The sequence below is a fragment of the Zea mays genome, chromosome 5, assembly GCF_902167145.1.
Source record: "Zea mays cultivar B73 chromosome 5, Zm-B73-REFERENCE-NAM-5.0, whole genome shotgun sequence".
Lineage (NCBI taxonomy): Eukaryota > Viridiplantae > Streptophyta > Magnoliopsida > Poales > Poaceae > Zea > Zea mays.
The window spans coordinates 97,132,021-97,145,418 of record NC_050100.1 but is presented as its reverse complement, the minus strand read 5'-3'; the positions used below and the strand labels follow the sequence as shown (position 1 = coordinate 97,145,418).

Below are 13,398 nucleotides of genomic sequence, written 5' to 3'. Positions count from 1 at the left end.
AGTCCATTCTGATATGAAGTCGACCAGCGCCTGAGTCTTTATTGTCGTGCGGGGCCGGAACTCTATGTCGTGAGCTCCCAACTCGCATGCCCATTTGGCTATCCTTCCAATAGCTTATTTGCTGTGAAGAATATCCCCTATCGGAAATCCTGTGACTACTATGACTTTGTGGTCGTCAAAGTAGTGTCGGAGCTTGCGAGCGGTTAGAAGTACCGCGTACAGCAGCTTCTGGACTTGAGGATACCTTATCTTTGAGGGCCCGAGGACTTCGCTGATGAAGTAAACTAGATGTTGCACCGGGTATGTGTGTCCTTTCTCCGTCCGCTCGACTACTAACGCGGTGCTTACCACGTGAGTCGTGCAGGAGATGTAAAGGAGCGGATCTTCTACCGGCTGACCAGGCGTAGCTTGGCGCGGCGGCTTGAGTACTGATGGTGTGGTCAAGAACTTCTTCAGTGCCTCTAGAGCTTCCTGTGCCTCTGTGGTCCACTGAAACTTGTCTACCTTCTTGAGCAATTTGTAAAATGGCATCCCTTTCTCGCCTAGCCTTGATATGAACCGGCTCAAGGCTGTCATGCATCCAGTAAGCCTTTGCACCTTTTTCTGCGACCGCGGCGCTTCCATTCTCATGATGGCCTCGATCTTTTCTGAATTTGCTTCAATTCCTTGGTGGCTGACAATGAATCCGAGTAGCTTCCCAGCTGGTACTCCGAATACACACTTTTCTGGGTTCAGCTTTCACCGGTAGCGCCTTAGGCTGTTGAAGACCTACTGCAAATCTTCGATGAAGTTTTCTGAGTTTTCTGTCTTGATAACCACATCATCGACGTAAGCTTCCACCCGCTTGCACCAGTGGTCGGCTAAGCATGTTTGGATGGCTCTCTGGTAAGTCGCTCCAGCGTTTTTGAGGCCGAACGGCATGGAGGTATAGCAAAAAGCTCCAAATGGGGTGATGAAAGCAGTCTTCTCCTCATCTTCTTTTGCCAAGCTGATCTGATGATACCCGGAGTAGCAATCTAGAAAGGACAACATAGAACAGCCAGCAGTCGAGTCAACTACCTGATCTATTCTAGGGAGCCCGAAGGGATCCTTCGGACAATGTTTGTTGAGATCAGTATAGTCGACACACATGCGCCAATCCAATTTATTCTTTTTGAGTACAAGAACAGGATTCGCTAGCCACTCGGGGTGCAGTACTTCCCTAATAAACCCTACAGACACTAAGCGAGCTAACTCGACGCGAATTGCTTCTCTTTTGTCGGACGTGAAACGACGCAGCTTCTGTCGAATCGGACTTGCTTGAGGATATACCTTCAATTTGTGCTCGGCCAGTTCTCTCGGGACCCCCAGCATATCCACAGGTTGCCATGCGAATACGTCTCGGTTATCTTGCAGGAACCGGACGAGCGCGCTTTCCTATTTGTCATCAAGGCTGGAACTGATGATGGCGGTCTTGCGCTCATCAGCAAATCCCAGAATGATCCTCTTAGTCTCTTTAGTCGGCCGTATAGAGGTCACGGCTTGAACTTCATTAGTGGGTATTATGAGACCCTCCTCCTCCGACCTGGTGTTCGCCTGTGTGGGGGAAGCTATCGAGGGCCCCGCAGTGAGAGCTGTCTGAATGGCTCCCCGAAAGCACTCTGCGGCGCCTTGGAAATCAGCGCGCACAGTGATGATTCCTTGAGGTCCTGGCATTTTTAGTATCATGTACGGGTAATGCGGAATAGCCATGAACTTTGCCAGTCCCGGTCTTCCGATGATGGCGTTGTACCCGCTGTCGAAGCGCGCCACCTCGAACCTCAGGAACTCAGTTCTGTAATTCTCTGGGGTCCCGAAGGTGACGGACATGTAGATGTGCCCGAGCGGTTACTCCCCCTCAGTCGGCACGATGCCAAAGAAGGGAGTATCTGACTCGGTGAGGTCTTTGAGTTCAACCCCAGGGCCTGGAGAGTCCAGGGGAAGGTGATGTTGATGCTGCTTCCCCCGTCCACTAATACTTTCTTCACCCGGCTCTCTCGGATCACCGGGTCAACGAGGAGCGGGTACTTGCCGGGATGATCAAAGTTGAGCCATTGATCAGCTCGGCTAAAGGTTATTGCATGCTCCGACTACCGGTAAGGAGCTGGGCACTGGTGGTGGCCATCAGGACCTGTCGGTCGTTGAGTTTTTGCTGCCTCTGGTTCTCCTGTGCTCCGTGTCCTCCGAAGATGACGTTGACCTCCCTGTCAACGCGTGGGAAAGCTCTGCCCCCTCCCCCTTCTTGCTGCTGGGGCTGCCTGGCTTCACCAGGCCCTCCTCGCGGTGGGGGAGGTGGTAGAGGCTAGAACGGTCGGCCATGCCCGGCAGAATGCTTGAAGTCCCTGCAGTTCCGTAGGGTGTGGCGCATGTCCTTGTGGTACGGGCACTGGGCGTCGAGGATTTTATCTAGTGTTCGTACCCCTCCGCGGGGCGCACCTCGGGCTCGAGCCACGGGTGGTCCGGCGGTGTGCACCTCCTCGCGAGGCCTCTTCTCCCAGCGCCTGTCAGGTTGCTGGTTCGTATCGCGTCGTGGTGCGGGTGGTGCGGGTTTAGTACCTCCGATGAGGTCCTGGGCCCGCTCATCTATGGTGATGTAGAGGTCTGCCTCTCGAAACAGTTGCTCGGAGGTGGCGGACGCTTTCTGTAGTATGGCTCCGACGAAGGCCGAGTCATTGGATCCCCGGTAGAAATCTTCAATCATCGCTGCCTTGACGACTTCGGGGATGCGGTTCCTCATGGTCTGAAACCTCTTGAGGTATGACCAGAGTGTTTCATCGCCCTGGCGCCTGATGGATTTGAGGTACCATGGCTGCGGCGGCTTGTCAGAGAGGGACTGGAAGTTGGCGATGAAACGCCGACTAAAGTCGCCCCAACCGTCGATGCAGTGTCGTGACAGATGTCGAAGCCACTGCAGTGCGTCTTGCCCTAGGACGATGGGCAAATACGCTGTCATTACGTCTTCCGTCGCCCCAGCGACCCGAGCGGCGGTCGTGTAGACGGCCAACTAGCCCCCTGGGTGCTGCTTGGGCTCGTACTTGTCGACGTTTGAGACTTTGAAGTTGGGGGGCCACTGGATGGCCCGGAGACGCGGAGTAAGCGCAGAGACCCCGCATGTGTCTTCCTGTCGGCGTTCGTGAGGTCGGTCCCGGGGAGGGGAGCTGGTGGTGTGTCGTCTCGACCGTCCCCGGGTCGGGCCACTGGTCGAGGCCGCAGCCGACTCAACTCGGGTGGCGCAACTTCAAGCTGGGACACCATGATCCCGGTCATACTCCTCCCGACGCCTTATCTCGCTTTCGTGCCGTCGGTCGCGCGAAGCATTGATGGAGCTCCGCGCGTCTCGTCGGCTGTTGATGGCGTGGTGTAGGTTGCTCGGGGGATGAGCGATGGGCAGAAGGTGATTAGCTGCTCGAGTAAGCAGCCGCCGGTAGCCTTCTGCGTCCGGAGTTCGCGGGAGGCCATCAGCTATCTGGGCCAGCACCCCTCCGACTTCACTTGGCGTGTTCATTGCGCGAGCGAAGTCGGGGTACAGGTTCCGAGCAAAGAGAGGGTTCTCCCGGTGCAACCTTGCGCCTAGCTCGGCTTGCTCCCGCTCTCGGTCCTGAGCTTGTCGGCGGACACGGCGGCGAGAATTCCGTCTTTCTCGGTGTACTCGCTCGTCGGGAGTTTCTCCCACTTTTGAAGCTTCGTCCCGGGATACGTGCTGCACCGGGTCCCGTTCCCCAGCCTCGTGATGTCGCCGCACATTCCGGCGTCTATTCCTTCGTCGCCGCGCTTCACGCTGGGGAGGTTCTTCCCCTTGCATGGTCAGCTCGTCGTCGAAGATGGGAGACGACTCCAATCTCCCCCCGATGAAGAGGATGTCGGGGTAGAAAGGAGTTGTCGCGACGGCGCGTTTCTTTCCGTCATCCTTTGATGGCGAAGGTGCCGAAAAGATGACTCGGCGAGGTCCCGTCCCCTTCGTTTGCCTCCTTTCTAGTGATCCGTGTCCACTCCTTTGTGGGCGAGGTGGACAGCGGAGTCCTTCGGGTAGGTAAGCTCCCGATTCTTGGTTTGTAAGAGATCATCTTCGCTCGGGATGCGGGCGGCTGCGCCACCCACTGTTCTGCTCCGGTTTTCTTTGGGATCTCCGAGGAATGCTTCTTCTCCGGCGGGTCTGCTATGCGGTGTAGAGTTCCCTTCTCATCCACTATGGACGAGATGGATCCGAAGCAGAACATGGATCCAGAGCGAAGAGCAATCTTGCACTGGGATGTGATGGTCATTGAGCTAGCTTGGATCAACAACACACCCCCTACCTGGTGCGCCAGCTGTCGGTATTTAGAGTCCGACCGCACACCCAGGGTTACCCCTTGCGGTGCTTTTGGGTAGGACGGTGTTATCGACTGTAGCTCAATGGTTCGTGCTAGATGCGCGAGAGAAGGACAGGCAATTTTCTACAGGTTCGGACCGCTTGGAGAGGCGTAATACCCTACTTCCTGAAGTGGATCTTTATGTGGTGGGTTACAGGTGAAGTCTCCTGAATGGAGAAAAGCTAATGAGATAAGTAGATGGTCGATGGAAATGATGGGGTACCCTGGGCCTTATATACTCGACCGTGGGGTGCTCCATGTGTACATGAGGATCACGTGTCTCCTAAATAATAGTGAACCGACTGAACTGATCTTCCTACAATATTGTCGACTTATCCCTAATCCGCCCCGATATTCAAAGGCGCCATACGCGGGGAAGTCGGGCGGTTGCTGCGGATAGCGCACGAGCTGATGGGTTGCCTGGGCCTGAGTCTGCTGCTTTCTCAGATCGGCCTACTCCGCCAGTAGTTCTAGCCCGGCCCACGAAGGGATGGCCTTGCAAGGTAACTGACCCAAGTAGGGATGGCAATTTAATCTGTGGATTTGGATATCCGGCGGATATCCGACCCGACGGATTAGGATATGGATATGTTTTTTGACCCGCGGGTTAGACCCGTATCCGATCCGAGATAAAGTGGGCATGGATTTGGATATTAAATCTCACCCGTGGGTAATCCGTTGGATATCCGAAATTTACCATTAGTCCATTATTGTCGGCCCACACATGGACACTAATGAACAAATGACCAGTCCACCATTGTCCATTGAGCCCAGGCGCCAGCCCACCAAAGCACCAAGCCACCAGCCCACCCTAATCCCTAATTCCCCATCCAGCCATCCCCTCAACCTCAATCGGTCAATCCCCAGGCAGCCTGCAGCCACCCAGACGCCTCACGCCTGGAGCCAACATCCTGTCGTGCGTCCGCCGCCGGACCCCTATGCGCCGGATATCTGTCCCCCACAACAGTGTATTCTCTAGACGGGACTGGGTTCACAGCGCTGGGACATTTCCATGAGACCTGCAGTCCGGTCACTCAAAGCAGAGCCCAAACCTATGATGGAATGTCTGCTACAGCAACTTCACGAAGTGTTTGAGACACCTAGTGGCCTTCCCCCAGCTAGGTGTTGTGATCACCAGATTCATCTCCTCCCAGGGACAGCACCAGTAGCAGTACGGCCTTACAGATATCCACAGCTCCAGAAAGATGAACTTGAAGCGCAGTGTAAGGCCATGCTCCAACAAGGCATCATCCGCCACAACACATCGGCTTTCTCGGCCCCAGTATTGTTAGTAAAGAAAAGTGACAATTCTTGGCGCTTTTGCATCGACTACAGAGCCTTGAATGAGAAGACACTCAAGGATAAATATCCTATACATGTAGTGGATGAATTGTTGGATGAACTTCAGGGTGCAAGATTCTTCACCAAATTGGATATGCATTCAGGTTATCAACACACCAAATTGGATATGCATTCAGGTTATCAACAGGTCCGTGTTCACCCCGATGATGTGCACAAAACAGCCTTCCGGACACATCATGGTCATTTTGAATTCTTGGTCATGCCATTTGGTCTCTCCAATGCCCCGGCAACATTCCAGACCCTCATGAATGAAGTGTTGGGACAGTTCCTTCGGCGATTTGTGCTCGTATTTTTTATGACATTATCATTTACAGTGCATCATGGTCTGACCACCTAATACATGTCAAGGCGGTTTTGGAGTCTTTGAAAGCCAACAAGTTGTTCGCCAAGCAGTCTAAGTGTTCCTTTGGAACCACAACCGTCACCTATCTGGGACATGTGATTTCTGCAGAGGGAGTCGCCATGGATAGTGCCAAGGTGGAGGCTGTCACTTCCAGGCCACAGGCACCACGAGGACTGCGAGGATTTCTAGGGTTGGCAGGCTACTATCGCAAGTTTATCAAGGGTTTTGGAGTAATAGTTGCACCACTAACAAAACTCCTAAAAAAAGAGGGTTTCCAGTGGAGCCCGAAGGCAAACAAAGCATTTGAGGCACTGAAAAGAGCTCTCTCTATAGCCCCTGTCTTGCAACTCCCAAATTTTGCCAACTCATTCATTGTTGACTGTGATGCGTCCGGCTCGGGTTTTGGCATCGTACTGCATCAAGATGAGGGACCAATTGCCTTTTCCAGCCGCCCCTTTGCAGCCCGACATGTCAAGCTCGCTGCATACGAGAGAGAACTCATTGGACTGGTACATTCAGTACACCATTGGCGTCCATACTTGTGGGGCAGCAAGTTTGTGGTACGTACAGACCATTTCAGCCTCAAGTATATGCTCGATCAACGGCTCTCAACTGTACCTCAGCATCAGTGGATTAGTAAGCTATTTGGTTTCGACTTCAAGGTGGAATATAGGGCTGGCCGGCTAAATACAGTAGCAGACGCTCTTTCGCGCAGGGAAACCACCAGTGGATCGGTCTATACGATCTCAACACCAACCTTTCAACTCTACAAAGACCTCCAGCAAGACTGTGCAAGCAACCAAGAGTTTCAGCTCCTGCACAATCAGATCAGTATAGGGCAGCAGGGTGCGCCATGGCAGATCAGATAGGGACTCATAATGCATGGCAGATCAGATAGGGACTCATAATGCATGGCAATCAGATTTTTGTACCACAATCCTCCAACATACTTCCTGCTATCCTGCACACAGCCCACTCCGCAGGCCACGGCAGCATCCAGAAAACCCTGCAAAAGTTGAGGACATATTTCTTTGTTCACGGGGACAGGGCACTAGTTAGAGATTGGGTTCGTTCTTGTGCAGTTTGCAGCAAAACAAAACAGAAACACTCCATCCAGCAAGACTATTGCAACCCTTGGAGGTACCAGCTCAGATTTGGTCAGACATCTCAATGGATTTCATCGAAGCCCTACCAAAGGTATATGGCAAATCAGTCATTCTTACAGTCGTCGATCATTCTCCAAATATGCCCACTTCATTCCATTGAGTCATCCATATACAGCAGCCACAGTAGCAAGGGCATTCTTTGATGAGATTGTCCGACTGCATGGGTTCCCAAGCTCTATAGTCAGTGACTGAGACCCAGTGTTCACGGGACACATTTGGAGGGACCTTTTCAAGCTAGCCGGCGTCAAACTAAGGATGAGCACAGCCTTTCATCCACAGACTGATGGGCAATCCGAAGTGGTCAATAAAACTATCGCCATGTATCTGCGCTGCATCACAGGGGATCGTCCGAGGGCCTGGGTTGACTGGATTGCTTGGGCTGAATATTGCTACAATACCTCTTATCACTTAGCCCTGAAGACAACCCCGTTTAAAGTGGTCTATGACAGAGACCCCCCTCCACTCATCCCATACCAGCAAGGAGCAGCAGCTACACCAACTATAGAAGAAATGTTTCACGAACGGGACTGCTTTCTCGCGGAGGTCGGAGACAGACTCCTACAGGGCCAGGAACATGCTAGGCGGTTTTATGATGGCCATCACCAAGATCTGGAGTTTAAGGTGGGCGCCTGTTACACTGACAGGCATAGTCACTGGTCAGCCGACCAAAAGGGAAACTGAAACCAAGGTATGCAGGGCCCTTCCAAGTTCTGGAACGCATCGGCTCAGTGGCATACTGTCTGGAATTGCCTAAAGGAGCCCGCATCCATGATGTTTTCCACGTAGGACTACTCAAACCTTTCAGAGGATCACTTCCTGTTCTACCATCAGCTCTGCCAGTACTGGAAAACGACAGGCTTCTGCCCATACCACAAAAAGTTCTCAAAGCTCGACTTCAACGTGGTAAATGGTTCATCCTGGTTCAGTGGAGTGCAGAGCAGCCAGAGCAGGCCACATGGGAGCCCCTGCAGCAGTTCAAAACTTCCTACCCACAATTTTAGCTCGAGGACGAGTTGTTCATCGAGGGAGGGAGAGATGTTATGACTGGAAAAGTATATGGGCGTCGGCCTAAGCAGCCAGGGGAAGTTAAGCTAGACTGAGCATATAAGTACTGAGATAAGATAGCTAGAGTTGTTTAGATTTTTCCTTAAATAAAAGTAGTTTGTTTAGATCTCCTTAAAAGGAGGAAGTCTTGTCAGGCCAGGGCAATATATAAGCCATCTATGCCTTTAGTCTGTAATCAGGAAAGATCAATCAAAGAAAGAGATTGAGTCTTGCCTCTCTGTTGTTCTCAACTCCATTGCTGCCCCTGAACCCTAGGTCAGGCGTCACCACGGCAATCTCTCACACTTCTTCCTCCAACCCTCCAACCATTAGCCACTCATATAGCCTCCGTAGCCGGGGTAATTCTACCAGTTGGACTGTTGGGTGTTGATTATATAGATTTGGAAGGAAAATAGAACATGTCATTAAACAAACTGAAGTTTAGGGTGCTCGGTGTTCACAAGTAACAGACCTTTTATGTACAGGCAATAAAAATAATGAGAAGCATTCAATAAATTGGCTTTTCCTAACATGGCATTCTAGTAAATGAGGCTGAGCTAGAATGCGACTTCTCATTTTTTTCCTTTTGTTCCTTGTATATATCGTAATAAGATGTGTACCTGCTGCATCTATAAAACATAACCAGTCCGACACTTGCAAGGAAAACTCCCAACCATGCAAATAACCCAAAAATTACGGTCATCTTTGTGTTATAGTCTTCTGCATAGAAGGAATAAACTAAGTGCCACATTATGGAAGAATAAATCATTTGAAATACATAAAAATACCATAATACCTAAGATAATTGAATGTATATATACAACCATTAAGGCTATAATGATACACCAAAGAAGAGGAGCAAGCCCGATTTTTGATAGTTTCACAAAATAACTGTTCCCGACGCATCCCCTTTCATGTATACTTCTAGCATTCCCCTGCATTACATCGAGCAAATGATCAAGTTAGTCCTTAAGTTTCCCTGCCACACTATAAGACGTTTTGTATTGATGCCGATAGTGACTATTGTAACTCCCTAATCAAGATGGTCCGGATCAGAATACATGCAAAAAAGGGTATTAAAAATTAAAGAGCATTAACAAATCACAAAAGTTGCAGATGAGTACTTTAAGCACTGATGGATTTGAGAAGACAATGTTTCCTTTTTTGTTGCTTCCATGTCAATAACAGTGATTTTTTATTTGAAAAAAAAAGAAACCATCTTTTCATCTTTTGTGTAAAAATAGTAATGCCACCTAATCACCTTTACCATGTAAAATGTACTGGTTTTGATTTTTTTTAATATGTGAAATAAAATAATTACCAAGGAAGAACACATGAAAAATCTGCTGCAACGCAAATAAAAATAATCAGCAGCAATATGTTTCATACTATTTAGATTAGCAAATTTTTAAAGATGCAAAGCACTACTAGCATCTCCATCCGACACCAAAAAATTTGTAGCCTTATGGACTTTGGACTCCAGAATCCAGATGTGCTAAAAAATCACTCCAAGTATATATGAATTAAAAAAAGGTTAATAGTGATGTAAATAATACTTACTAGAAAAAATGCAACTTGTCGATGATTCTTATCAGCAGCAAGTTGGGCTGGAGTCAAGCCAGTATTGTCTTGAACCATAAGATCCTCCTTTTTGCCAGCCTGAACTAGCACAGTGCATGACTCCAAATTCCCCCGAATAGCAGCCCAATGTAAAGGGGTACAGCCTAAGGAAAGCACTTACAATGGAAATGAACAACAAGCTGGTGGAAGCAAAGGCTCTCTTGATTAGAGCGATTGTCATTGTTTGTATAAAGATAGGAAGGGTTTCGAAATAATTCAAGGCATACCTTCTTTATCTTGCCGCGTGCTATAAGCACCTAAAAACAAGAGAAGACGCATGGTATCTGCAAATCCCTTGTATGCAGCCCTACAAGTGGCATGAAAATATAAATAGATATGTCGGTAGGAAGTTAGACAATATGTTAAGAAGAGCACAAAACATAATACCACCAGGTTCATATTAAATGTACGGTACAAACCAGTGGAGAGGGCTTCTTCCATCGTTATCAGGAACATCATGATCAGCATTCCATTTGGCAACAATGTGACAAAGAAATGTTGTCTGGCCATACTGTGCAGCAACATGTGTGGTCTGTGATATAACAGTAGATTGATTATGATAACTAGAACTCCAACCACATTATACAGACTTCACTGAGGCTTTTATTTTCTTTTTCTCAAATAAGAGCTAAGTACCATTACATTAAGAAGAAAATGGGATAAGAACCCATAGAAGATCCACCCACTCACACCACTGGGTTCTTACTAAACAGGCTCGCCCTTAACCACAAAGAGTCTTTTATTTCATCTACTACAAATAGGCTACCCTTCATTTCTTTTTTTTAGAGAACATAATACGTTATCAATTACTACAAAATCAATGTCTGTCTTAATAAAAGAACATGTGAAATAAGAATCTATTGATGCCACTTGAGTAATTGAACGTCAAAGTTTACAGTGCCTGTCCCTTTTTAATGAAAAATGCCATATTTTGAAATCAAGGCAGGTATTAAGGAGTGACCCTAAAGTAGTGTTGCCACAAGGATTAGAGGTACACCTTTAGACAAAATGCATAAGGCAGACCAGTCATCTTCTCCCAAAATTGTAATTGTACTAAAATACAGTGGTATGAATTTTGCCACTCTTCATTTAGGGATGTTTGGTTTGAGAAATCACTCCATCCAAGATGAGGTAGTGTATCATTAGTTCATTCCTCAAATTTGGTGGGATGATCCCATTCCTCATGTTAATACTAACTAACTAAATATTAGGAATGAGGTGGTGATGGATCAACCCATTCCACAAACCAAACAAAAACAGTGAGGAGTGAGAAGATGATGGTCTAGCTTATTACTCAAACCAAATACCCTATTAATAACTCATCTGACACTAGATAACATGCTGGTGTGATTGCAAGAATGGCGGAATTTGCAGAGCAGAAGAACAGAAATCCATTGTATATACACATCTTAGTTATCCCATCCAAACCATCATTACAGCCAGAAAGAAAATATAAGATCTACAGTGATAATGGTGCATTATTTATTAATCTGTGTGCAACCCAATAAACTCCATTAATATTTTGCATCAGAAGAAGTGAACCATCAGGAGAAATTATGAAAATATACTGGACGAATAGAAGATACAATGATAACAGGAAGTGCCACGGGTGACCTGATATCCATATAAATCAGTGGCATCCACTTTAGCTCCTTCCTTCAAAAGTAATTCTGCAACTTGAACATGGCCACGCACAGCACTCCAGTGAAGTGCTGTTTGGCCTGTGTGGTCTATAGCATTTACATTGGCACCATGCTGTCCAAATTAAAAACCAAGAATCGTCATCCACCAAAACTAACCCAAAGAGAATTAAAAAATGCAATGTTTTACTAGTGAAGTAAAAACATACGATTAAGAAGAACAAAACCATATTGTACAACAAAGGGGACACATGATCGGAACAACAATTTCAAGAGAGGCAATTTTTAACATGACAACGCTTAACATTTCTAATAAGTATGACAGGCCTGTTTAAAAGGATGACCACTATTTCAACCAAACCAAGCATCCAGGTTCAATTTGAGAATGTCTTATGTCAGATATGAAGACATAAAATGCCATTTGTTTGGATAAGGTTGAAGGCTCAGTTAAACAGTACTCAAGGATATACAAGAGAAAGCTCATGTTGCCTCAAATCTAGCAAAACCAAAACCCAATCTCTTGCATCAATCCTATATTGAGATGGACATCGTATACACCATCCAACATCTCCCAAGCTACAGCAAAGCAACAAGCATAATACCCACAGGCAGGATCGAATCTCGAACAGACTATCTAAGGATGAAAACTCCCAATGACAATAACTCAGTAAAGCAATGGCTATAAGATTGAGCTCATCTGCGCATCCGAGCAGGAGGCGGTAGAGGACACAAATACAGTTAAAATAATAAAACGCATTGCGCATTACTCACGCAAAATCATCACTAGCCACTAGTACCAAAAATGATCGCCACTGTATGAGCAGAGCAGCTAAGCCCAACAGGCTACCGCGTCGGGAATCAAGGAGAGGGGGCACCGACCTCGAGAATGTACTGGGCAGTGGCGACGCGGTTGTTGAGAGCGGCCCACTGCAGCGCGTGGTACCCGAGCGCGTCTTGCACCGTAACGGAGCGGCCCTCCCGCTCGACCAGGCGGTGCAGCTTCTCGAGGTCCCCATACGCCGCGCCCGTGTACACATCGTCCTTGAGCGCCTCCCCCTCCCCCTCCTGCCTCGCCACCTCTGCGACGGCCCGTCCAGCTCCACCACTGGTTGCGGCGGGGGTGGCGTCCTCGACCACCTCGATCTCTGACGACGCCATGGGCCCGGGGGGATTGGGCGCCCTCGCGCCCTCGCGGAATTGGGTCAGGACGCGGAGTGTGGCGAGGGACCTCTGCTCAACGCACAGCCGCTGTGATTTCATTATTATAATTAAATAGGTTGGTGTCCGTGTTTTGCTACGAGAGTAAAAAATTTGTATGAAACATAGATACGAAACGACAACATCACTATGATATACAAAATCAGTGTGAGAAATATTATCAATATTGTACAAACTGATGCCTCCTTTAGTGGTACAGGGGGACATGAAATTGGTCGAGCAACTGCTACATTATTTGGCCCTTTATTTACGAGAACATTTCCTCATCAATAGGCTCATCCACATCATTCGATGGGTTACAAGCCACATGGCACTCGGGCTACGACGATGCATCTACGATACATCTACATACAAATAAAGAAAAGTGCTTCAAACACATGATTCAGATCATAACAACAAAACAGTTTCAATAATGTTACACTGCTACCCCCTGAGGCACGATCATTGTGTCCCCTTGGACAGTGTCGTTGGCCAAGACAGGAGCAGAGGTGACGGCCTCCATATCCACAACGACTCTCAACACAATAACCAATTAAGCGCACATATGGGTACCAAAGAATAAGTTAAAAATATTCCAGCATGAAAACATCTAATGGTATGTTACATATTTAAGAAATGTGATCTTATATGAACTCTAG

At 48.1% G+C, this 13,398-nt stretch overlaps 1 protein-coding gene across 4 annotated transcripts in view; it reads right to left on the bottom strand.

The window, feature by feature from the left end:
- LOC103626727 (protein S-acyltransferase 24) overlaps window positions 1-12,776 on the bottom strand; it is a 31,854-nt gene extending 19,078 nt beyond the window's left edge. Inside the window, exons 1-7 of one of the 4 annotated variants that reach the window (XR_553103.3) lie at window positions 12,422-12,773; window positions 11,517-11,657; window positions 10,322-10,434; window positions 10,130-10,209; window positions 9,843-10,006; window positions 9,079-9,217; window positions 8,903-9,002 (exon numbers count right to left, since the gene is read on the bottom strand). Coding sequence is in view for 3 of the 4 variants with exons in the window: in XM_008647110.3 (XP_008645332.2) it covers window positions 8,903-9,002; window positions 9,079-9,217; window positions 9,843-10,006; window positions 10,130-10,209; window positions 10,322-10,434; window positions 11,517-11,657; window positions 12,422-12,700 (1,016 nt within the window). In the remaining variant the exon portion in view is untranslated. Of the gene's footprint in view, window positions 1-8,902; window positions 9,003-9,078; window positions 9,218-9,842; window positions 10,007-10,129; window positions 10,210-10,321; window positions 10,435-11,516; window positions 11,658-12,421 lie in introns of all 4 variants that reach the window. The other 3 variants (XM_008647110.3, XM_008647108.3, XM_008647109.3) reach the window with 3 other exon arrangements.
- Window positions 12,777-13,398: the final 622 nt, after the last annotated feature.